Source organism: Plectropomus leopardus, chromosome 9 (assembly GCF_026936395.1).
Source record: "Plectropomus leopardus strain MGB_pleo_1.0 chromosome 9, ASM2693639v1, whole genome shotgun sequence".
NCBI classification, from domain to species: domain Eukaryota; kingdom Metazoa; phylum Chordata; class Actinopteri; order Perciformes; family Serranidae; genus Plectropomus; species Plectropomus leopardus.
In genome coordinates, this window is record NC_142184.1 from 17673093 (window position 1) to 17698908 (window position 25816).

The 25816-nt window shown below is 39.8% G+C and overlaps 2 protein-coding genes across 4 annotated transcripts in view; one reads left to right on the top strand and one right to left on the bottom strand.

Moving 5' to 3' along the window:
• cacna2d3a (calcium voltage-gated channel auxiliary subunit alpha2delta 3a) overlaps positions 1-25816 on the bottom strand; it is a 149373-nt gene that overhangs the window by 18689 nt on the left and 104868 nt on the right. For all 3 annotated transcript variants that reach the window (XM_088082117.1, XM_088082115.1, XM_088082116.1), the window contains 6 exons: positions 25627-25748; positions 23989-24066; positions 6001-6062; positions 5495-5539; positions 5343-5405; positions 2412-2482 (listed from right to left, as the gene is read on the bottom strand). In XM_088082117.1, coding sequence (XP_087938243.1) covers positions 2412-2482; positions 5343-5405; positions 5495-5539; positions 6001-6062; positions 23989-24066; positions 25627-25748 — 441 coding nt within the window. The remainder of the gene's footprint in view (positions 1-2411; positions 2483-5342; positions 5406-5494; positions 5540-6000; positions 6063-23988; positions 24067-25626; positions 25749-25816) is intronic.
• On the top strand, positions 11982-20460 carry lrtm1 (leucine rich repeat transmembrane protein 1). Its single transcript, XM_042491922.2, has 4 exons — positions 11982-12527; positions 15498-15882; positions 15998-16203; positions 18158-20460. The coding sequence occupies exons 1-4, from the start codon at positions 12491-12493 to the stop codon at positions 18679-18681; spliced, it is 1152 nt and encodes a 383-aa protein (XP_042347856.1). The 5' UTR covers positions 11982-12490; the 3' UTR covers positions 18682-20460.

The window sequence follows — 25816 nt, forward strand, 5'->3', positions numbered from 1 at the left end:
TCTGTGTGTTTGTCTGTGTGTGTGTGTGCGTGTGTAGATGATTTGGGGATATTGGGGGGGATATCAGAGGATTTAAGGGCTTAGTAGACCCTGAGGGTGTGAGGTCTGGGTCTGTCTCTGTGAGGTTATTGAAGGGGTTCCTAATACACACATACACATGCACACACACATATACGCTGGACGCTCTTTCGCATAGCCTGTGGACAAGTTCCTATATACTTGACATGTGCATGTGTATGATGTCTGAGTGGGCCCAGTCTATCCGCAGCCTTGGGCGATGTTCAAACCTCAGTCACAGTACCAGTGACACACAGCTCCAACACACCGCCAGGAACCAATTAGCGCTGAGCCTGGCCACATAATGGTGTTAGCAGCAAACTTAGACCAATGTAATATCTTTGTATGAGTACAGTATAAGCATGGGTGAAAGAAACACTCAGATATTTTTTGCTTAAGTGTAGAAATACTCTGTTACAAGTAAAAGTCATGCATCCAAGTCCTGCATCCTTAAAGGTCCAGTAAGATTTAGGGGGATATACTGGCAGAAATGGATGGCTTTCTTCAGTGTAAAATCAATTCAAATTATTGTGTTTTTGTAACCTTAGAATAAGCCGTTTATATCTACATAGGGAGCGGGTCCTCGTCTACAGAGATCGCCATGTTGTTACACCATGTTTCTACAGTAACCCAGAATGTACACACCAAATACTGGCTCTGTAAAGGGTGATTCACGTTTTCCCCTTTTTGCGTTCATATGTCAGCCACTGTTGTTAGCTGCCTCTACGCATCAATAGCATTGGAAAAACTGGAAAAAAAAGTTTTCTTTCAATCGTGAAACTACTTTATACAGTGATTTTTAATGGGTTTAAATAACCGGGTCAGTGTTTTTTTTGTTTTTTTTTAAGAGACCTCTATGGATAATTCGACTTCCAGTAAAAACCTCCTGAACGTATGGATCTTAAGTTATCAGAGAAAAAATGTGAGCACATATAAGCAGGTGCTGGGCTACAGATCCATCTCCAACATGCTAAACAGCGTGAGTGTAAGTATAAAGAAGCAGAAAATTTAAGTATTCAAGTAAAGTACAAGTGCCTCAAAATGGTACTAAAGTAAAGTAATGGAGTAAATACTAACAGTTAACTTCATCACTGAGTATACGTGTGTGATTGCATTGGCGTATGACTGCTGTCTGTCAAAGTGGGTGTGCAAGCCTTCATTTGCTTTGCATGGGAGCATAACATCACTTTTACATTTATTGATTTCCCCTGCTACTGCTAGTTTGGTGGATAATCAAAAAGTAAGTCAAAACAATTTGTCCACATTTGTCTTCATCTGCTCCCTTGATGCTGATGGATAAATCCAAGCTGGCAGCTCGGTGTCGACTTTAAGTGGCACACTTTAAAATGTTTTTAATGGCTTTTAATTTTTTTTTTGATCAAGACCAAAACTTTGCTGCAACTTAGCACAATAATTCGCTACAGATGGCACTGGGTTAAGACAGATCGCACTGGATTCATTAGTGTTAAGATCATAAGCTCTATTACTCATCGTGCTAATGCCTCACCGTCACAAGCCGTAATATTCATTCATCAAATGTCTTCCTTAATTTTAAACAATCCCTCATCATCCAATATTAAAGATTCACTGAAAGCACTTGTAGGCCTCTTTGTTTTTAAGAGTGGGACTGTAAACCATTAGCTGTCAGCTTTTGAGTTACATCCCTATGATAAACAGGCGTAGTTGTCTACTTGTGCTATGATTTGTCACCTATGATTTTTATGCACTGAGACAGCATGGCTAAAATCTGCTCACCCACTTCCCGAATGCAGAACTGCAGCTTTGGAAATGTGGTTATACGCTTCTGCAGCTACATTCTCTAAAGATTCAACGAATGTTAGCCCAGACTGGTTTGAATCCACAGTGAAACTGCAATGTGTCTGTTTCTCTGCTCTCTAATACTGGGAAAGTTATCCTCCTGGGTTAAATTTCCAAATTAATTGCAGAAAGTCACCACCCACTGCTCCTGGCGTTTTCCAGGAGACACAGCTCTACAACAAGCAGTATATGCGTGAATGTGTCTACATGTGTGTGTGTGTGTCTGTGTGTGACTTCAAGTTTCTCCTAATTCCTTCGTTTCAGGAAAAGATTTGCTGTAATCCCTTAACGGAGAACTCTGCTGAGCGAGGGGTCGGAGTTCAGCGCTGAATAGCTCAACACGATTGGCCAAGTTAAGAGCTGTCAGCGCGAGGGGAGACATGCTCTCATTCTGTGGCCTGCCTGATATTATGCACATACATTTACACACATATTAATACATACACTTACGCTGGCACGTATAAGTACACACTCATACACCCACACACACACACACACACACACACACAAGCACACGTGCAGTTTGAAATACTTACCTCTTGAAAGAGCCCATCTGCAGAAGCTTACTCATTACAGCTCCCTCTGCTTCGCCAAAGAATTTCCCTGTCTGAGAAAGAAGAGAAAGATATTTGATTTTATTCAATAATAGAAGTCATAACAAAACGTAAATTTAAAACTAACATCCCCTCAAAACTATGTGTTTACAACACTAGGAGCTCTTACTGGTTTATGAGTCAACTCAAGTCCACATCAGATTGAAAGTGATAAACTTTCAATTGCAAAGCACACAGAAACCATCCCACATTGCTAAATCATCTGTGGGATCCCTCCTTCTGATCCGCCAAATGACCGAGAGAAAATCAAACACATTTACTCCTTTTTAAAGGACAGAATGAAATCTCCCACACATGAAGCTTTCCAAAGCCTGTCATTACACTTTCTCAGTGCCTGCATATAGAGCAACCAGTCTCATCTTTGGATTGACCTGATCAAACCATTTATTTTGCCTGATATAATAATAACAATATCTTTATTTTATATAGTACCTTTAAAAATTGTTGTTTACAAAGGACTTTGACGGACAAAGCAAAGGCAGGGACTCAACAAACAAACATGCCAAACAGAGAAAGGGCTAAAACAGTCAAAGTAAGAGGCAAGAACAAAATGTGTATAAAAAAGATCAACAAGATTACAGAAATAAAAGGAATAAAAGTGATAGAGCCAGCAGATCTCAAACCACAGTGAAAGAACTGAATTAATCTATTATAAATAATATTAGACGTAGTATAAGAAGACCACAATATCAGACAGAAATGTTGACTCGTTACAGTCCATTTCCATCGTCAGTCTAAGGAAACACTCTCATGACCTTCTTGAGATGTTACACTTAAAAGAATAAGAGGGGTGCAAGTTCAGATTGACCTTGACCTTTTTACCACCAATTTTCGTATCACTTAACTGTTAAGTCCAAGTGAAAGTTTGTGCCAAATTTGAAGAAATTCCCTTAAGGTGTTTGTAGGGTATTGTGTTAACCAGAATAAGACAGACAAGAACAGTGATCTTCACCTTTGACATGTGACAACCAAAATTTAATCTGTTCATCAAATCCAAATGGATGTTTGTGCCAGATTTGAAGAAATGACATCAAGTCAATTTCAAAATATCAAGCATGGGACACGAGAACGGGACAGACAGACAACATAATGCCTCCGGCCACAGCTATCGTCAGCATGAGGGTATATAAACGCTGTTTCATGTCACAATGCCAGAAGAATCACCCCAACAGAACTACTCAACACCAATCATATTTCATACAACATTTTGACAGCTCACATTAATGTTAACTTTTTGGTCGATGACATTATTCTCTCCAAACAATAATTAGATGAAACAACTTGACACGTGGAGCCCAAATGCTCCATCACCTCTAAATTAAGATCAAATAAAGAACTGGAGCCAGCGAGAGAGAGACAAGTGAAAAGAACATGCAGAGGAAGGGAAGGGCAGTGACAGCCAGCGGACTGGCTTCAAGATGAGCCAAAGCCAGAGTGACAGCATGTCTGGTGACAGCTAAGCAGAGGGTATACGCTAGGGCAGCACCATGTCTCCTTGAGAGCAGTCTAAGCTACAATATGAATAAGATGCAGGATATATATCATAATTATTCCAGGAAAACAAATGTAAGAGGCAGATATGCACTGTCAGTGGACTTCCACGTGGTCCTTAAAGACTCCAATCCATTCAGATCTAATCTCAAACCTGATTTAAAGGTGCAGTCAGCAATTATAATCCAATTAACTTTTCGTCAAATTGAGCGAATGTCTCCACACAGTCTGCTTGCTGTGCGCGCTGAAAAAAGATCTGTTGTCCATGCACAGCCCTGGCTCTGTAAATCGGAACCAAACAAAGTGGCTTGAAACAAGCCACACAACACCGTGATCGCTAATCTCCCTCCTCCACATCCTTGCCGGTGAGCAACGGAGCACCACCATGATAGTTTGAACTGTAAATAACATCTGAGATATTACCTTGCTGATAAGGAAGCACTGACAGAGGGGTGTAGTTGTTTGGGTATTGAGTTTAAATATTAACAGTATTTTACAGCAACCTGTGACTCGAACTTTTAAACAAATTGTATACACTCACTTGTCACAAACACAATCATGTCTGTACATGTAGCCTACTGTTGGTGGTATCGGAACAAACTCACAAATGGGCTAATAGCACCTCTTGAATTAAATTAACATCATAATTTCTGCTTGCACAATAAACAAAATGTGTTTTTTCTTACTGTGACTTTTTTGCCATTGATCTTGCATGATCTGGCTCTATATGCGCATGTGTATCTCTTTTGTTTCAATGTTTTCAATGTTCTTCCATCAGTTGTCATTCAAAAGTAATGATCAGAACCAGGCATGTATAAGGAGATGGTTCTCGCTTCCTGTTTCAAAAACTAATGCAAGGCAAAGTACTCAGATGAATGAAAATATATAATGTTTGCCGTAGGCCATTACACATTTAACAAGTCATACATTTTTAAAGAAATACGTGTTGGCACAGTGCACTAGCCCTTGTCAAAATATGGCATGTCTTTCCATATATTATCTGTCTATATGATAATTATTAACAACATTTTTTGATCATTTTATTTTCTCAGTTACAGTATATCTTGTTTGGCTGTACTACGATGATTCATGAGCGCATCAAATGTTTTACTAAGTCTTTAGATATATTCTGGGTAATTGCAGTCTTTTTTTGATATTGTTATTTGAATTTTTGTTGTTGGTTTATTGCTTTCTTGCAGTTTGCTTGTTTACTTTTTGTTCTCTTTTGTCTTGGATTTTAAATTACTTTTTCTTTTTTTTTTTTTTACAATATGATGCACAGTAATGACTTGAGAACCGTAGCTGCTATCTTGTAGTATCTAATGGGTATCCTAATAAACATATAAAATAAAACTGTCTTACCAGAGTATAGTCCTCCGCTACCAGAACGAAGCCATTGTTGTCAATGAGGTAGCAGTTAATGTTCTGTTGAATAGAAAACAAAGAGTTAAAGCAGTTTAAGATAAAGTCAGCGAATCATGTATGGTTGATGTATAGAAGGAAGGCTGATCTACCTCATCATCACAGCTTATGGAGCATTTCCCATCCAATGCTGCACACTGTGAAATGAAAAAGTAATATCTCTACATACTGTATCTAGGTGTCATACCACATATATAGGCTGGATATAGATTTTCTTTGTCAGCTGAAAATTTTTACTGTCTTCCATAATCCTTTTCAAATAAATAAATGGAATGAAACAGACTGATAACCTTTATGTGCTAAAAGTACTACCAAAAAATCCCAACAACTTTCATGAGCCAGAGACATTAAATATTCATAGCATGTAGAGGCATACTATTCAAGTATAAAAAATAGCTTAAAACAAAGGACACTATGAAAAGCAAATACTTTTTCTTTTTTTTATGAGACAGACTTGACTTTCCTTTTGTGTTTAATGTTTTAATTATTATTTTTGTTTGGCAAATTTAGTTACTATTGGTTATTTTAGTTTCACAAGTGTGTTCTTGTTAAACATGTGAATATGTAGCATGCAGGATATGTTTTTATACATGTTTACCTGTCTGCTGGCTGTCCAGAATTTCTTCTGAAAGAACTCCAGTTTCATCTGGATGCCCACAGCTGAAAGAGAGACGACACAGTCACAGAGACGCAGCAACTGGACGTGTGTGGAGGTGTACTGTGATCTTTATCACAACAGAAATCATCCTACAGGCAAGAGAGTTTATTAATATACACACAAAGTCAAAGTGCATCTTTTATTAACCCCAACTAAGGGAAAAAAACACAAGGACACTTCTATTGCATTAAACGCCTGCTGGACAAAACAGACCAAAAGAGCAATGACACCCTGCATCATACATGTGTCAGCTTATATTTCTGCAGGGCTTAGTGTGTGTGTGTTTGTATATCATATCTGCACACATGTGCACTGATGCCACTAACCACACTAAAAATGCAGTTTCACACGATTCTAAACCCGACCGTTTTTTTTCTCTGTGCCCACATGAAATCCATCCCATTCCTCAGTCTGCCTCCCTGTTGTTTTCCCGATAGGCATTTCCAGAGTTGGTACACAGAACTGCTCTCACTTACATAAGCCTCATCGCAGCAGGTCCCTAAATGCACAGATCTAACCAGAATTCCTTGCCTGGAAAAAAACAGTTGCTGGCATTTAATGTGTCAGCTTTTTCAGAGTTGGCTGAGGAAAGATTGACACATTCACCACAGGCTTTAACTTCCCTGCTCTCCCTCTACCCCCTGCTGCTAAGACTCGAAGGACCCTAGCTTTCTCTCAGCAGGGGTTTGCCGTGCGTTTGGAGTCAGTAAGTCGTTTTCCAGGAGCACAATTTAGAGATTCATCCATATGCAGAGCAGCCACAGGTAGTAAAGTAAATGGACGAGAATGTGGCATTTGGATAGATGTAGCTACAGAGGCATTAAACTACAGTAAGACAGATAAACTGATGGGACAGTGTAGATATATTTGACTTTACTTTATCTAGCTAATACAGGATGACTATCAGAGTCAGGAGAAATTAGAAAAATTGCAATGCAATAGCTATTGTGTGCTGTCTTTATGTCACCTGTGTGAAGGTACACTAAAAGACAGAAAATGCAATACTGAATGCACGGGTTGTAATGCGTACTATATATTTTAAAGGGGCAGAATCAGAACTGAAACTTAAACACCACATACTTAAAAAAAAATCAAAGAAGCGTAATTCAGAAGAATGTGAAATAGATGCATGTATTTATGCAAAAAGCTTAAAAAACAAAAGTGTGCAAATGCATCCGACAACACTGCCCTGGGAACAGGAGTATGTCTAGGAAGTGGCCTGTGATTGCAACCGCCAATCTGATTGGCCACCCCATGTGCCAACCCATGATGATTGTCTATCTGCTCAGTTAGTCTGAACTGTTTGTTGAGCAAAATATTTTTTTTGTTTATAGGTGCAATTTGACCTTAAAGTAGCAGTAATGTGCCAGAGAAGTATCTAGCCTTATTAATTTTACATATAAATAAATTGATAGAACTGTTAAAACGTTTGTTCACACAGGCTTATTTATTTATTTTGTTGGCATTTTATACTTACTATTGTACTATTTACTTCTGAAGCAACACTTTCTTTATCAAAGTATGGAAGCTTTATTTTATACTTGTTTAGTGTCACTCTGTTGTGATGTGATTGGTAGCTCTATTTATCTTTTAAACTAAACTATAAACAGAGATGTACGACACCACAATGTTAGTAATTAATGTATAGGTAATGGAAAAAAAATGGTAAATTAAAGCTATGCCAAGCTGACACGTGCCTGCAGCAGCGCTCGCACTTCATGCCACATCTGCATGAGTCAGTGCCCAATCTGGGCCACCCCAGTAGAAAAAAAAAGTTTTTTGAAAACACAAGGTTTTGATTTTTAAGATAGCATCTCAATCCTGGCTACACCACACTGTATACAAATAATGGACATAGGCGCCGGCATTTTTGCCACCACCATATTGGATCTTTATCGCCAGAAGTGACCCTAGGTGAACATATTTGGACAAAAATGTGGAGCGGCTACACCCTTAATTATGCATGATTTTTAACAAAATTTAAAAGGGTTGATGTTATGGAAAATTTCATCTTATGAGCAAGCGTTTTGAACTTAGAAATATCTTGTGACTTGACCTTCTGAACTTTGATTTCTAGACATAGCCTACGCACTGCTTTTGTGCTGCACCCACACTGACACAAGAGGAAGTCCAACAGCATGTCAGAGTGAGATATGATCTGCAATTAAACTTGAAGATATCACAGTGTAAAGAACTACTCTGCAGGATGGAAACTGTCTGAGAAGTTAAACAGGATGCACCCTTTGTTTCACATTTCCTCACCCTTTGTTTGACCTATGGGTCTATGGTGATTAGCTTTTTGGAGCCAGCCTCAAGTGGCTATTCGAGTAACTGCAATTTCTGGCACTTGTACGTTGGCTTCATTTTTTTGTTCCATGTTTTAAAGCTGCTGCTTGGGGCTACACATTGCCAAGGACACACTGCATTTCCAAACTGGATGTCCCATCTGTATGAATTTCTTTTGCAAAATTAGTCATGTAGTAAAGTATGGATTTAATTATTTATGGGATTTGGCGGGAGGTATTTTAGGCAATTTATGCATCATGTTTTTGGATATCCTGAAGTGCTTGCGAGTAACTTATCTATAAAGTTATCAATACCTGACTGTTATCAATACCTTACTCTTACTGGAATCAAGCCATATTTAAAATTGGAATCAGTGTTGACTACCAGTCATATGATTAATATCATGCAGATTGTCATTTATATACTTAATATATAACTAACAATAGTTATTCTTATACTGCATATAAGTTGATTTGATCTTTGATCTTGACTTTAAAAATATGCACATGGACAGCTAACAGTACTTAATACTATTACTACTAATAATACTGTAATTTACTAATATTATTATTCTATATGTCGACCCGACCCCGGATAAGCGGAAGAAAATGGATGGATGGATGGATATGTCATTAACAGTAGCATTGCATAATAGCTATATCAGATAATGTAAACTGACATTGGTTTACAACCTGATTAAGTGTTTTAGTTAAGCACCCTTGACTGTTGGTATGGTATTGTGCAAACACAGTAAGGAAGTTACTGTGAGACATACAGTAAAGTTGATATGCATGTAGATGGGATCCATATTTAAAAAACCCAAAAACCTCTCACTTAAAAGTGGAGTCATGATTTCAGAGAAAGATTGTTGATATTTGAACTCAACACACAAACAAATACACAACTCTCATCATGGGCAACATTGCACACCCCTCTCACTTCTACTGTTTTTCTCTTGATACGTTCATGGCCTTATCCCTGTCCTGTGCACGAGCACAAACACACATTTGGCTGGAATCATCTTGTGTGACTCAGTCCGAGCCACTTTGTTTGTGTCCTGTTTACAGAGCCAGGGCTGTGTATGAACACTGGGAAGGACAGCTAGTGGACCGTGACGAGATATTCGCTGAATTTGACAAAAAGTGTTTTGAATTAAAACCGCTGAGTGCACCTTTAAAGCTAAAAGCGCAAGCTCAAAAAAAAGAAAAAAAAAAGTGAAAGCTTCACTGGATGTCAACGTAGGACGAGAACATCATATCAGTGAGAAATATTCAAATGGTTTGCACTTCTGTTAGTGTGCTCGTGCATTTGCGTGATTGTTTAAGTGCAGTGTGCAGTGGGGTGCTGCTGTGGCCTGTTTTAGTCCGTGCCCAGAGGAACAGGTGCAGATTATCCCGTCATAAGCTTTGCCAGATCCTTTCAGCAGCCCACCATTTCTACACCCACATGGAAAACCCAGGAGGAGAGGCTAATTTAAGATGCTGGGCAACAGCAATGGAAACACACATGGTATAAGACCAGGGAGAACCTAGATCATTAAGACAATAAAAGATACATGATCATCTAAAAGAGCTGTAAAAACACAACAAAAAATGACTGAAAAGGAAAAAAGATAAAATCAAATGAAGATGTGTACTCTAAATTCTGAAACACGAAACCTTCAAAAATGATGTGATACGAAATTGTTAAGTAAATAAAACATTATTTTGAATATAGTTACATAATATAGAGTCTGTTCAGCAAGATAATTCATGGAAACATAAATCCAGTACAAGCAGCACTGGAGAATGCTCTGTAAAATTATATTAGAGGTTAAAAGTGCACAGATGCTGGCTGCTACCTGGAAGTCGGCTCAGAGCAGCAAAGAGAAAAGCCCAAATCTGTCTCACTAATGCTCTGGAATTTTCTGTACTATGGGGGAACATTTAATTTCCCTAGGTGTGATTTAAGAACTTGGGGGTATTTATGCCCTGAGCTGGGTTTATGAGTCCAAAGATGAATAGACATAAAATCCACTCCAAATCCACCCCATCACCAATCTGCTACGAGTGCAATCCCAGGCAGGAAGAGATGACAACCGCTTTAAATCCTAGAGATATTTGGGATTCTAATAAGGATTGTACAAATGCATGCATCCATCTAAGTGTGTGTATGTATGTGCTCATGTTGTTGTAAGGGCAAGCACTAGTGGGTTTGAGTGTGTGTGCATTAAATCACATCCCAGTGACAGCACCTTTAGGCCAAGCCTAAACCCACATACAAGTGTCACAAACACACAGAGCTATCTGAGAGATGCAGTGATTTGTGAATGTGGCGGTGCACTCCACAGCAGCTACACAGCGCAGGGGCGGATCATGTCAAGATGCTGAGCAACATTCGGAGGATGAGCGGAACAGGAGGCTGCTGTTAAGGATGCCAGCAGTCTACAAGACTTAGGCTCCACTGACCTCTCCTTCTTGTGTGCTGTGGTGGAGATGAAACTACGCGTTGTTGCAAAAATCCAAATGAAATATTCAAATTATCCATTTAACTGCTTTACATTTTTAAAAAATCTATCTAGCCTTCTGAATTAACTGTAAGATTTAATAGAAAAGATCATATGCAAATCATGCAAACCATCTTTGTATATTGGCCTGAAGACCTTAATGCCACATGCATTAAATGCTAATGAGGAAAAATAGTAAGGCATGTATTCTCTTTTTTTTTTGTAACTTGACGTTTAACATTTTTGGCCGTTGTAACACAATCACCACAGACTGTTCGTACACATCAACAATACTGGTATTGTAGAGGTGTCACTACACATTTGAGGATGCATTTACTTATAGTTGCACATGACCACTCAAAGTGTGCATGTGGGTGTGGATGCAAGTGCGTGTGCACAGGTGCATGACTGTAATACATGCATTTATGTTTTTTAAAGCATCTTCATGTGTGCATCAATTGCTCAAGGCTGATATATTCACACATTTACCACATTTAACCAAGTATAAGCTAGTGACACATACTGACTTCACATTTTACTGAATATGACAGAATGAAAATAATTGTCATGCCCTTCAGCAGAAGAAAGGATATAAATATGGATAGACAGGAGGGCAAATACCAGGGAGAGTACTACAAGCCAAGGTCAGCTTGTAAGCTTAATCATATTCATCGTTAAAAATGATTCCATCATTAATCTCTTCCTGTCTCCATCTTTGTCCATTTTTTGCTTCTCCTTCAAGTGACCCATGAGGTCATATAAGCTTAACAGTCAATCCATTTATATGCAGAAAAAAAATCCATGTGAATTTACTGCAACAGCTTAATATCCTGCTGTGTGCGTGTGTGCATGCGTATGTGTGCATGCGTATGTGTGCATTCGTGCGTTCTGAGTTGCTGTGCTGGGGGCGTGTTCTGCCAGCCCTTCTGCCCACGGCTCATGCATAATATCATCAGAGCATGCCACAGCAATGGGCATCCTCCTGACTGTGTTCACTGTGTGTCCAAGTGTTTTGGAGTATTTGACACACCACGATCCAGATCTAATTTTGTCATGTTCAACTCTTGCCAGAGTGATAGGAGGTAACGAGAATGTCAGCGCACTTGCGTGCGCATGCTGTGATTTAAGAGGAGCAGCTGTCCACTGGGAGATGACATACACTCACGCTCCCCTGTGGATTCAATAGAGGAGCAGAAATAAAAAAAATAATAATAATAAAGTAAGAGGAAAGGGAAATCTGAAACAAAGGCAAAAACACAGCATGAAGAAAAATACAAGAGACAGAAAGAGAGGTTGAGAGGTAGTGAGAGAGCTGGAGAGAGAGATATAGAGCGAGAGAGAAAGAGAGAGAGAAAGAGAGAGAGGCAGAGCTCCCTAACTCCAGTGATTCCCTGACTGGCTGGCTGGCTGGCAGTAAGCTCTGTGCTCTGATCTTCCCGCTCCGATGGGGTTTCATGCCCGCGTGGGCTGTGCTGGGGATCTTCAGGGCAACACAGGTTTCTGCTGCTGATCTCGGCCTCTTTAATCCCTACCTATTGACCATATCAGCCAACACAGATGAGAGCCTGGATAGCTAATCTTAACCTGCTACAGACGGCTAATGGATCATCAACCAATGACAGCCACTAGAATCCAAAAAGGGAGCTAAAAGACGATCGAATGCAAGTGACCCGAGGACGACTGGCAGATATGAGAGGTAGGAGCTCCATCACTGGGAAGAATATCAATATGAAAGCTTGTGTGCATGTGTGTGTGTGTGTACATGTGCATGGCTAGGTGGGCTGCTATCAGCTGCTGAGTCTAGTATGTTGTGTAAACTGTTGTATAACTGAGTGGTAATGAAGCATGGAGCGCTCCTTGCTTGCAGCACTTCCTGAATTAAAACTGTTAAATGATCACACGTCAGCACTCCATTCACACTTTTACGTTTATAGCTGCACATAACCACTGCCTCTGAGTGGTTCCCATTGCAAATCGGTATTGACATTAGTACCAAGCTGATATAAAAGTACTTGCTGTGTGTGTTATGTGTGCATGTCATTACAAGCGCCTCTGTGCGTACTTTGGGCTGGAGGGACACATCAGAGCAAAGAGCCATTCTCCTGTGTTGACCTCATTCCAGAGCTGCTGCTACAACGCTCCACTGAACTGATGTGTGTCCATGCATTGTATGTATATGAGTTTGTTTATGAGTAAGCGCACACGTGTGTAAGCACATGTGATTGAATGCATTCTTGCACACACACATAGCACCCCCCCCACACACACACACCTCCCCAACACACACACTCGTTTCACCAACAAGGATGCAATTAACACAGCGCTTTGCACCACAGCATGTAAAATCTCAAGCCAGCCATGTTCTGATTGTTTTTGTTGATGCAGGCGACATAATATCATAACAACAACACTGAGAGCCACCATACCAAAGTAACACCTGAGATTAGACCTGAGAGCGCCTGTGCCTCGGTATTTCTGAACCTGTAAATCACAATACACTGCAAGAAGTTCACTAGCAAGGCAAAGACAAAATTAGGATTATATCTTGTAAACGGATATGCTATCACTATAGTTAGGACACTATGTTACAATATTGTTTATTCAAAGAATAGCGGAGCAGTATAGTATTTTACTGCTGCAGAACTGCTACATGCTTAATAGCAATTATGAGTTGTATGTTGTGTGACCACAAAATGTCAATAATTTGATTGTGCTGTCCTACTCAAATCAGTATCCCTCTATGGTTGTTTGATTATTGTAGATAATAACTACACAGTACTACCTAATATGAATCTGGAAATAAGCGTCAGGTTGATATGAGCCTCACAGTTGAGAGGCATAAGTTAGGCAGAGATTCTACTGGGGGATGTTGCCTGATGCAGGGTTAGAAAAAAGACACAATTCTCATTTGAGAAAATAAAAACAGACCAAATTAGGAACATGGCTGCCAAAGATAATTTAATGCCTGTGTAGATAAACACAGAACAGTTAAACACTCTGTTTAGGATATGCGAGTATAACTCCAGCCAGCTACATTCCTAATCCTTGGGTCTGAGCTTCATTTCATTGAGCCTTGAGCCAGTCCAGCTGATGCTATAAATACTGCTGTAATGTACCAGAAGGAATGGACATGTGAAGTCATCTCAAAGGGAATCAGACACCCAATATCTGCTGTGTATGGATTTGTGTGTGGGTGCAGTGTGGGTGAGGGGTTATGAGTCTTTGATGAAGTCACCTAGGGCCGCTGTCTAAGGGAGGGTGGGAAGTGGGAGTTGGCATATTAGTAATAAGTTTACTTTCTTTGTTTATTAGACAAAGAACAGTGCTATCTGAGTGAAAACTAAACGGAATTGCATCATGTTCTCGAGAATTTATTTCCAAATGCATTTATATGCACTTAAATGTCTGTTTTCTCTGATAAAAGCATTTGTATACCTCAGTGAATGTCTGAAGTTATATTATAGTAGTCAAGGGCATTGCTGAAAGACATTAAATGTTTAGTCAACCTAATAAATTAATAATTTAATAAATTATTTTCTCATATTAAGATGCAACTATATACCGCCACGTGGCTGTATGCCTCTGTGCACCAGTGAAGTTGCACTTACAGTTTACATCTATTTCGGTAAAAATATGGATGCTTGACACACTTCTTCCTGACGGCAGCACAGACGATCTATACAATCAGCACAGTTTCAAGGTGGGCACCCAAGGTTCTTGAGTTATGACTAAAAACATGTTTTATGAGGTTACCCTGACCATGACCTTTGACCATCAGATTCAAATAAGTTTATGCTTAAGTCTGAGTCCAAGTGGACGCCAGATTTGAAGGAATTTCCTCAAGGTATTCACATATATCACATTCACAAGAATAAGAAAAATGCAAGGTCACTGTGACCTTGACCTTTCGGTACTTGGCCCCCTTCTGTTTATCATATACTTACCCGTTATTACGTCCAGACTTGACTACTGCAATAGCATCCTCTTTGGTACATCTTCCAAAGTCCTCAATAAATTTCAACATATCCAAAACTCTGCCGCACGCCTCCTCACCCACACCTGCTCCTGTGACCACATTACCCCTGTCCTCCAAACGCTCTACTGGCTCCCCATTGCCTACCGTATCCAATTCAAAATTCTCCTCCTAACACACAAAGCCCTCAACCACTAGGCCCCTTCCTATCACACTGACCTCCTTCACCGTCACACTCCTTCCCGCAGCCTCCGCTCCTCCAACTCAAACCTCCTCTCTCCACCGTGCAGAACCAAGCACTGAACCTTGGGGGACAGAGCCTTCTCCATAGCTGCCCCCTCACTCTGGAACTCACTCCCAACACATTTTCAACACTGCACCGACACATCCAAATTTAAATCCCTCCTAAAAACTCACCTTTTTAAACAGGCTTTTAATGTGTGATTGTTCATTGTACCTTTTTTAAAAATTTATTTACGTTAATATTGCTTTTTTAATCTTTTTTATGGTGTCTTTGAGTTCCTTTAAAAACCCTTAATAAATAAAATGTATTATTATTATTATTATTAAGAATGTGCCAGACATATGGATGTATGGACAATCTGAAAACATCATGCCCCCGGCTTTGGCTATCAAAAACACAGGGAGAAGTAGAGATGTCTAATCTAATATTTTGTCCTCCTATCTCCACAGTGGTACTGGTGTGTGCCCTCCTCTCCCTCCTCTCTTTGTCACATGCCTGTCCAAAGGAGTGCAGCTGCAATAGCAACACCAAAGTAGTAGACTGCCGGGGTCGAGGCCTGTATGACATCCCCCGACGACTGCATCCGGACACCCAAGAACTGTATCTTCAAGATAACCGGATCAGAGGGCTGGGATCGATGGCTTTTCGAGAAATACCACTTGTCCGCATTCTCGATCTTTCTAATAACTCTATAACATCGGTTTCACCGACTGCGCTGCTGGGTCTCAGAACTCTACAGCGCCTCAGCCTGGCCTACAACAGCCTGAGAGAACTTGACAAGCGGTTGCTTGGGCCTATCCGCTCGCTTTCACACCTTGACCTCTCACACAACAGGTTAAGCAATAAACTGGACCAGATCAAATTTGTAATTTGTCAAACAATGCACACTATTAACTTGATCCCACATAACTTATGTTATCTTTTTTTCTTGCCATGTCCCTTCTTGCAGCTTGTGGGGTTTGCCTGGAGTGATGGGAGACAGTTTAAGGAACCTCAGCCACCTAGGGCTAGCGCACAATAGGTTAACACGACTGGACCGCTCTCTATTGGAGGCCTTGACCCGTCTGGACAGCCTCACATTACGAGGCAACCCCTGGAGGTGTGACTGCCAACTCATAGGCCTCAAACTCTGGCTGGAGTCCTACCTCTTTAAAGGTTAGACCACTTGGAGTTCCAGGCAGTGGCTGAAGAAATGTCTGTAACGTTTCCAACTCTCATCTATCTCAATTCCTTTCCTGCTGGGAATTTTATTAAATTATGGTAATATAACAGTGTGATAATACTGGCCTTTAATGTATGCAAGTACCCTAGTGTACAAATCGCTGGTCTCTATATTATAATGACCAATTTACATAATGTAAGTAGAGTCTATATTAGTCATAAACATAGATTGACTGACCCCAAAGGGATGAGGAATGCTATCCCCCTCATAAGGAAAATGTCCATGTACCATACCTCTCCCCAGAGGCTGTCGCATGTGGACCCAGGTCTAGAGCTGAAAAATCATTGAGAATTATTAAATTTTAACGAAGAATTTATGTTTTAACCAGTGCTGCATTTGCAGCATTGGTTTAGTAGGCCAGGAAACATTATAGACATATCGCATGCATTCAATCATCTCATGTGCTACTCAGCCAATCAAATCTGTGCAGTCTGATAACCTTTACAAGTTTAGTGAGTGAGATACACACATACACTGGTAAAGACAACATGAGAGGCAACAGACGTAGATATGCGAGTCTAAGAAAAGTAAATTTTGTTAAAAAAAAAGGTGTTTGGTGTGTGGCTGAGGAAGTAGAGAGGGTTGTTTTTGCTTTTTTATTATTATTAACGAGTAAGGTGTCCACATGAATGTCCGACCTATGTTGCATAATGTAATTGTGACAGTTTATAACATCTACAGTAGAGTCTTTATAGTGGCTGTTGCTTCACTGTTCTGACATTGTTGAACCTTAAAGCTTAGCACAAAATACCAGGGAGCATCATGAATCTCCAGAATCATGTTATGATGTTAGTACTCTATGCTGCTGCTCTTCTAAGAATGGTGATAATCTCTACAGTCAGAGATAGAGAGTGTATCTGGGTGATTAAGAGTTAAATTGCCCACTACATTATTTTCCATGCTAGACCAACCCCAGCATGCATTAGATAACAAAATAACCACTGTAAAGAGTTGGCCAGCCCGCCTACATGCCTGTGTTATCCTGCCACAGCTTCCGTCTTAGAGGCTGAAAATTCTAATTACTGCAAAACAGAACAATGGACCCAGATACAAGGATGTATGTTTAATAGAAAGGCAGTGGTTAATTAGGCAGGCAGAAAGCAAGTGTGTAACATTAATACAGAGAGAGATGAAGAGTATAGAGAATTATGGGACAAACATAGGGCAACCCATGAAGTCAATGCTTTCTCCGACAGATTCCATTCTAAGGCTGTACCCGACAATTCAGTCAGATCTGGCTGTTAAATACAGTGATTTGTTTTGTTTTCCATAAAAAGTTTCAAAGTTCAACGAGGTTCAGCTGGACATTCAGTGTGACACCGGCATTCATGTCAGATAATAAATGTGTCACAACATTTTTTGTCGAGAACAGATATAAAAAAAATAAAAAGCCAGAGACTGTATCATATTAAGTTACTGTGAGCTGCAAATTTAACACTGCTGAGAAAGGGTCTCTCCTCTTCTGTGCCGCTGCCTCCATGTCTGCAGCTCCATAGAGTAGTGTGAAAGTCAAGAGCACTCACCCCTCAGCAAAATCTGGGCACCAAAATGTCCCCGGAAGTACAATGTAACAATCTCAGTCAACTGAGGGTCTTTAACTAATGATTCGAATCTCAGCCCTACTTGATTCATTGGGCTCCAGCAATTGAGGTGTCATATCACACTCGATAATACGGCCCATGAAAATATGTGAAGTAATGGACTAATCCAGGTTCAGCTATTCTGTTTATGATCGTGGCCTCCTCTGTAGTATGATGCCAAAAATGTAATGGGATATTAGCGGTAGGTAATGTACTTATAATACACAACAACTGACTGATGTGTGTCTCCCTATTTCTTCCTGCCCCTCATTCCTCTCTGGTCTAATTATTTAACTCTGATCCCAAGGTGGAGTGGTGGATGAGGTGTTTTGCTCACAGCCAGAAGAAATGAGGGACAGAGACCTGCAGAAAGTCCCTTACCAGCTCTTCCACGCCTGCATGACCACAAGCTACCATTATCTATTTGCCAACATACACCACCTGGAGTCTGAGAGGCTACTGCGTGGCCACACCCATGGAAACCATGCTCATCCCTCTAGCCACACAATCCATGTCCCCATGGCAATGGGGGAGGGTCTTGGTGGCGGAGGAGGAGGCGGAGGAGGAGGGGGTTTGCCCGAGTGTGAACCTAAGCAGAGGCAGCGGCCTGTCAACTTGCGCCATGCAATTGCCACAGTGATCATCACTGGCGTAGTGTGTGGGATCGTGTGTCTGATGATGCTGGCTGCAGCAGTGTACGGCTGCGCCTACGCTGCTATCATGGCCAAATATCAGCGGGAGCTTAAGAAGAACGAGGAGTTGGCAGCAGCGCAGGGGGCAGATCATGCCACAGCAGATGAGAAGGAACCACTGGAGAATGCTATTGCCTAAGAGATGATAGCAGAAACCCTGGACTTAAAACCTGGGCCTCAACCCTTTAACCTACTCCTCTCTGGCTGCCATGTGTGTGTTAGTGCATGTGTGAGTCAAAAGAAGAGAGTGTGATTCTTAATGTGCGGGCGTGTGTGTATGTTCACCTCCTTTTTTGAGACTTGGGTAGCTAAACTCCACAGGTATTTGACTATGCACTGATGAGAAGAGTATCTTCTGCTGTATGCGGGTTTGAGGGGCAGGCCAAAGAATCCAAAAGGAATCATTTCCATTTTGTCTGAAAAATGCATATCACAGATAGGAACAAAATGATATATATTTATAATTGTGTATTTGTAGGTATACTAGTAAAGCTCTGGTATTTAAAAAAAATGGATTTTAGACTTTGTTGTCTTTTGGTTGTTGTTCATCATTTTGAGTCTGATCTTGAGGTAATTTTGAAAACTCATAGTAGGCAGCTGCTGTCAGATAAGTTCTGTTCTAAATTGTATCATTGACGTGTATGAGAGGAAGAATGAGAGTGTTTGTGTCAGTGTTTCATTTGTGCTTGAGTGTGCGTGAGGAAATGTATACTATAAGCACATATTTATAGAGAATTTAAGAGTCTGTGCCTAATAACATGATATACTTTTAAGGAGGTTTTCTTAAAGGATATTTTTGTGACAACTGAAGTGAAGATGGCAAAATTCGTTGAAGCAATAATGAAACAAACTAAAACGAAAACAACAACAACAAAACCTGGACTCGGCCTTGTTGTTTTTCTATGACTTTACGGGTTTATGAGTTTAACTTACCGTCCTGCTACAAACAGTCACACACAACCTTTTAGATCTACCGTTTTAGAGATCGAACAAGTCCTGTTTGTGAGTTAATGCTGATCACATAATGGTAGTCATGTCAATCAGTATGTGCTATATAAAATAAAGGGAAATATTTTACCTGATTATGATTTGTCTACTGGCAACTAATTTGGAGCGGATTCTGCTGTTAAAGTGTACTTCTCTTTGTTTTTGTTTTTCATTTATTGTTTAAAAAAACAAAATAGATATAATGATATTTTAACTCAATACCAGTTCTGGAGACTAAGTAACATTTTCTATAGCCATACAACCTTTGGTGAAAAGAAATGATCTCACTGAATTCTTAAAAGAGCAGGAAATAACCCCTCATTTAAAGTGTTGTTAAACTTTCTCCCAGTATAGTTTTTAAATTTGCTGCTGGCACAGTTACATTTTTCTTTTAGTTTTATGGTTAATGCAGTTTCTGTTGAATCATTATTATTTCAGTTTACCTGACAAGAGAAAAAAACGGTGCAACACACACATATTTCTATAAAAAATATGGTATTATACATGCTATAACTTCAATAATTTGCTGCTTATGAGAGGTACATTTGAATATATGTATATTTGACTATTGCCCAACTAGGGCTGGGTATTATTTAAAAAATTACAATACCAGTACCAATATCATTATCCCTTAAGTGATACTGAATTGTGTGCTTGAGTGCTTCATTTGATACTTTTTTTGAATGGCCAGCTCTGTCAAATACATCCCGCTAGACTTTACCACACCACACACTGTATAGGTTGTAAATGCTGCAGTAATGGTCTAATCACATGCGTGTTAAATTAAAGACCTCTTGCAGTAATTTTTTTTTTTTTTTTAGATCTGGGTACATCAGAGCTCAGAGATCAGATCAGAGAGAGAGATCAGCATTTTGGTCAACTACAGTTGTTTTTAAATGTGCTAAACAAATAAAGTTTGACTTGACCTGAACGCAGGTATTGTTTGACTGAAGAAGTTTTAATATTACTTGGCACTGGATTATTTATATGTACTGCTAATACTTACATATGAGTCTATACCTTACATTTCAAGAAAAAAAAGAATGAAAATCTCGCGTAGTATATCTTTAAAGATATTATACTGATACCGACACCTGTTTTTTTGTTTTTTTTTAATATTAGCCTACATGGAAATTCTGAAATATTTACATATAATGCAACTGCAGGTAAATCTGATTCCTGTCTGAATATTTTAAAATTTGTAAAATGTCATAGAGAGCATATTTTTCTATTATTTTTACATTATTTTAAAAATATAGATTATTGTATACATTATAAGCATCCATTATGATCATCTACAGTATATAGCGATTTGCCATCAGCTGTGATTTTTAGCCCTCTCAGTGTTGTGTGCAGGCACATGAATGTAAACATATGCCTTTGGTCTTAACGCCTGACCTGAGTTTTGTGGTCCTTTATATTACAGCAGCAGACTCACTGCACGTGGATCAAGATGTGACCACAAACACTGACACACGCAGCACGCACACACGCACACACACATACACACACACAGACACGCTGGAAAAGACACGCGTGTATGTACGAACACAGTAACATTGTGACTCAAGCGATGTCTGCAGGGCCTGTGGTGTGTGATGTCATCAGCCTGTCCTGTTCAGTTAGTGTATTAGCGTATTCACAAGTCTACAGCTCAGTGGAGCGCAGGGCAGTGAAAACTGGCCCTAACCAGCCCACGCTAAATTTGCATTCTAGCCTACATCTCTCCTCCTATCCGACTCTCTCTCTTATATAAAATCACCCATACAGACATCCTCCGATCTGACAAGCAGGATCATCATTACTGTTCATCAGCACCCAATGTAACAATAGGGTGTTCATGAAACCTTGTTGCTGATTAGTCATTTGGATTGCTGCTGAACAGGACTGGAGAGAATGATATTATCTTATGACAATAGTGATCGAGTCAACAGTGTCAAATAATACCGTGGGTTGGTGTAAACTGTGGGCTGCTTGTGTACCACTCTGATAGAAATCTGATGCATGCTCTTTGTGTGTGTGTGTGTGTGTGTGTGTGTGTTTGTATGTGTACGTGTGTGCACGCTGTGGCATCGCACAGACTCTCCCATCTCTGTCCTTCTGCTCCAGTGGTTTCCCCCAGGCCAAGAGTACCCACAATGCACTGCTTTCATGTCAACGCATTCAGGCACCGTGAAATAATTTTCTCTTTCTCTGCCCTTTTTATTTCTTCTCTTATTTTATCACTGCATTTCCAAAAGATTTTCCTCTTTCTCCTTTCTGCAGCTTTTTTTTCTGCTGTCTGGATATTTTTCTGTGATTCCCTTACTGGCATTACTAGCCTTCGTCTGTTGACAGGAGAACTTACACAGATAATCATCAGAAGAGGCTTTTAATATGTGGCAAAAGCTGTGTTCCATATTGGTCCTTGGGGCATAAATTGGGCAGTGGAAAGGATTGCACTCTGTCAAATATTGTACACTGTATTTCAATAGAGCAAGTTGCCCATTCAAGATATTTGTACTGTGTGGTACAGCAGGAAAACAGGACTTCCACCTGGCCTGCAGAGGATCAACACAGTGAAGGATGGAGTCTCATGACTGTAAGCAGAGTTGACTGAGAGTGGCTCTGAGCATAAAGCTCACTGTGTGCATTTACATGGATCCTAATATTCCACTTATAATCAGACTAATTGTCCAGTCCGAAGAAAAATGCCCCATGAAAAACGTCAGACTGGTCCGATCTAGTGTAAACCCTTGATTATCCATTGAATAGTAAAATATTGGTGCCTAATAACCATATAAACACTTAATCTGACTATTGTGCTGTGGGAGGGATAAATATGCTCTTTTTCTGCATGTTTGCCTCATGTGGGGGTAACATTAGGTGATGTAGTGCACCATACAGGACATGCAGCAACAGCTGTTTCTATGCCTCTTCTAATTTTTTGATTAAAATGATTAATATTAATATCAATATTTCCCACACTGCGTGTGCTACATTGTGCTATAAGTGCTCTTTGATTTTGAAACAGTAGCCTTAAGTAACATTGTTGTTACAGGCTGCAATGTGGAGTTGCTGGACATGACAACTATCTGCAAATGACAACGAATGAGACATTTAGGGAACATCAGTAAACTGTAGTTGTAAATTGTAAACTGTAATTGTAAATTTACTATTCACCGATAGTCTGTCTGTAATCTGTAGCTATTGACAAAATCTCATCTTAGTTCACTTATTTCTATATTATATAAACAAGAGGAATCATTTCTTCTCTTGTATTTTTTGTAATTAATAAACTGAATTTTCTCAAAATGGTTGGAAAAAAAACTTTTTGTGTTACATTTCCAGCAGATTAGACACTTCACAGCAGGAAGAACAACTCTGAGCAAAAAAATAAATAAATAAATTAATTAATTAAAATATATTTTGATTAAATGCACATGTTTATGTTTATGTTTATTTACACATCTAATCGGATCACGCTTTTTAGCATTCATTTGAGCTGTTCAGTTGGAATCCTTAACCAGAATGACTGCGATCAGATTTAAGATATATTCACCATATAACTAGAGCTACCGTGCACCTTTCTTCATATTTTAGCTCAACATGTCCATTTGGAAAATCCTATACATCAGAATAAATATTCTAATATTTGCAAATAGGGGGCTTCCAAATGTCTTTATGTTAATTATTAGTTAACAAAAAAATAAGCCCGTTTGCTTACTTGTTTTCCTCATCTGTACAGTACAGCTTACAGCATAAGTATTGCATTAGTTACAAAATGCACAAACAGATGACTGGAAGTCATCTTGTGCCTTCGAGGAGAAATGGGTGATGGATGATGTCATATCAGAACTTTCCTAAAGATAATACCAGAACTGATGTGAAACCATATGTCTATATCTCCATCCTCCCCCAAATTTTCTTTTAATTTTCTTGTATTTCTTCCATTTAATTTGCAGCTCCTTTCCTCTGTAACCAATTTGATGGTAAACAGAACAAGGGCCGCACGCCATGCCATCAACTTGCTGATTGCACCATGTTGCATTATATGGGCGTGACATTGTGGGGCTTCTGAGTCACCAAGACGTGAGATGAGGCAGGCCACAATGAAATCCTCCAGGCCACAATATGCCTTAAATAAACACAGGGGCACAAAACGAATGCACAAAAGGCGTTTATGAAACTGGCGTCTATTAATATATGTGGGCATAAATACTCTTGGATGTAAACGTCTATTGCACTCTCGCCTTCTTCTGGCGTTCATGCAGGGGCAAGCGCACGGACGAAAAAAGCAGCACAGTCAGTACATGTGGGCAGTGAGTGTTTTAACTCAAAAACAGTAAAAGAGGTCGGGTTAGACAACTGCAGACCAGGAAAACAAAGCCGACATAGAGATTTAAGGAGAGAATATTGCAGCCTCAGTCCATGTTGAAGTGTGTGTGAGAGAGAAAGAGCCACTTGAGTCCCCACTTACCCGCAGCTATGGGTGATTTCCTCTCATCCAGAAGCTGAATGGCGGTGCTGGCCAATACGACACTCTTGTTTTCTGATCCTGAGCCACACACATAAAAGCACACACAAACACAGCACACACAGACGCACACACAGAGTTCACAACACAGTCATATCATAATTCCTTCTATTAGTTCTGAACTGACCACAGGGTGATTGGAGAAAGAAACACTGAACATGAATACCACAGAGTACTATTTCATGGCTTCAGCTCACTGCCACAGTCCTGAGACGAAGAGTGCATCCAAGGCAAGTCCGGCGAGTAAATAAGAGGCTTTCAGATCACTTGTATTAGCTGGCACTAATGGAAAGCCTGAGGCTGCGGACAGATGAGAACACATTCTCCCTTTGGAGGAGAAACCATTTCGTAGAGACGTAGTTAAACTGCATATGTGCGAGGTGCCTCTGTGTGTGTGTGTGTGTTTGTCAGTGTGTGTGTGTTTGTCAGTGTGTGTCTGTATGTGTGCTCTGGCCAAGTCACTATGGAAAGGGCTGAACCCCTTCCTAGCGTATCTTATTTCAACCCACAGCAATCAGCCCTGTCCACAAGAACACAGCCCAGAATTAATAAGAGAGGAAGGGGAGGTAGAGATGCATGGCGAGAGAAAATGACCAAATACGGGTGAAAGAGGAAAAAAGGGGACAGAGGACATTTGTAAAAGGTCTTTCTAAGGCAAGTGAGGAGAAATGTTAAGTTGAGTTTATTTTGAGTTACTTACGTCCAGACAATTTTTGGTGGCAGCAACTACATTTACATGCTAACTAATTTCCAGTATTATTGTGGTCATTTTAACAGCATATTCTGTTTGGATATTCCAAATTAGGCCTTATTCTTAATTTAGCATTTTCCAATTAAGGCATGAGGAAGTGCCCATATTATTCAGTTTGTCGGAGCATTCTTTGGATATGTATATGGCGCATTCAGAATATGCATTTCAATATGGGGTTTTTAGACCATAGTTTGTGACACACAGCCTCTTGCATGTGTACGGTCAGCTCTGTGCATTGTCATGGATGTGTTGTACACAAACAACTTGCGATAATTTGTAAGGCTGTGGGGTGGAGATGCATGTTCAAAAGAAAAGCCCACATTCCTGATCAGAAGGAGAAAACACACTGGCTTCTAAATATGATAAAAGACTGATAAAAGACCAGTTGCAGACTACAAGACAAGTCTGCAACTGGTGAAGAACTTAAAAAATAAAAGAATTCTATTTTGACATAAAGAAGCAAAACAGCACAAGTGGCTCCAGACATTCCTCTTTTCATACTTTGATGTAATAAACAATATGATGGGGCACGTTGTTCAGAGTATGCACGGCTGCATGCAAAACAAGAATATTAGTGTAATATTCATTTTCATTAGTCATTTAAACAGTAAAATAGGAATGTTCTCTTTTGTTCTTTTTTGGAATAAGGGCAATGCAAATGTAGTTGATGTCACAGTGACCATCAGTTTCATTATATCACAACAGTAATGGCTACTGTATAGAGCCAAAAGTAATCTAAAATTCATAAATGACTTATCCCTAAATGTGGGATTTGATTTTGTGGAGGGAACTTATTTATTGTCTTTTGGAAACTGAAATTTACAACTAACCTGAGTTGAAAGGCAGAGAGTACACAAAAGTACCAGGAACTTGTTCGGCTGCTCTCTTGTACCACAGGGGAAAGTGATCGGCGTTGAACACCCCCTCTTTGTCTTCAGCTGTCAGGAAGTCTCTTGAAGCAGACAGGAGAGAGAGGTGATGACGATACGGAGGATGACACACACAAAAAACACAATACAG

Bases quoted from the DNA above. Each gene is read 5' to 3' on its own strand.
- lrtm1 (XM_042491922.2), top strand. From the start codon at position 12,491: ATGCAAGTGACCCGAGGACGACTGGCAGATATGAGAG. The intron at 12,528-15,497 runs GTAGGAGCTCCA...CTATCTCCACAG, and splicing joins ACGACTGGCAGATATGAGAG to TGGTACTGGTGTGTGCCCTC. The intron at 16,204-18,157 runs GTTAGACCACTT...TCTGATCCCAAG, and splicing joins GGAGTCCTACCTCTTTAAAG to GTGGAGTGGTGGATGAGGTG.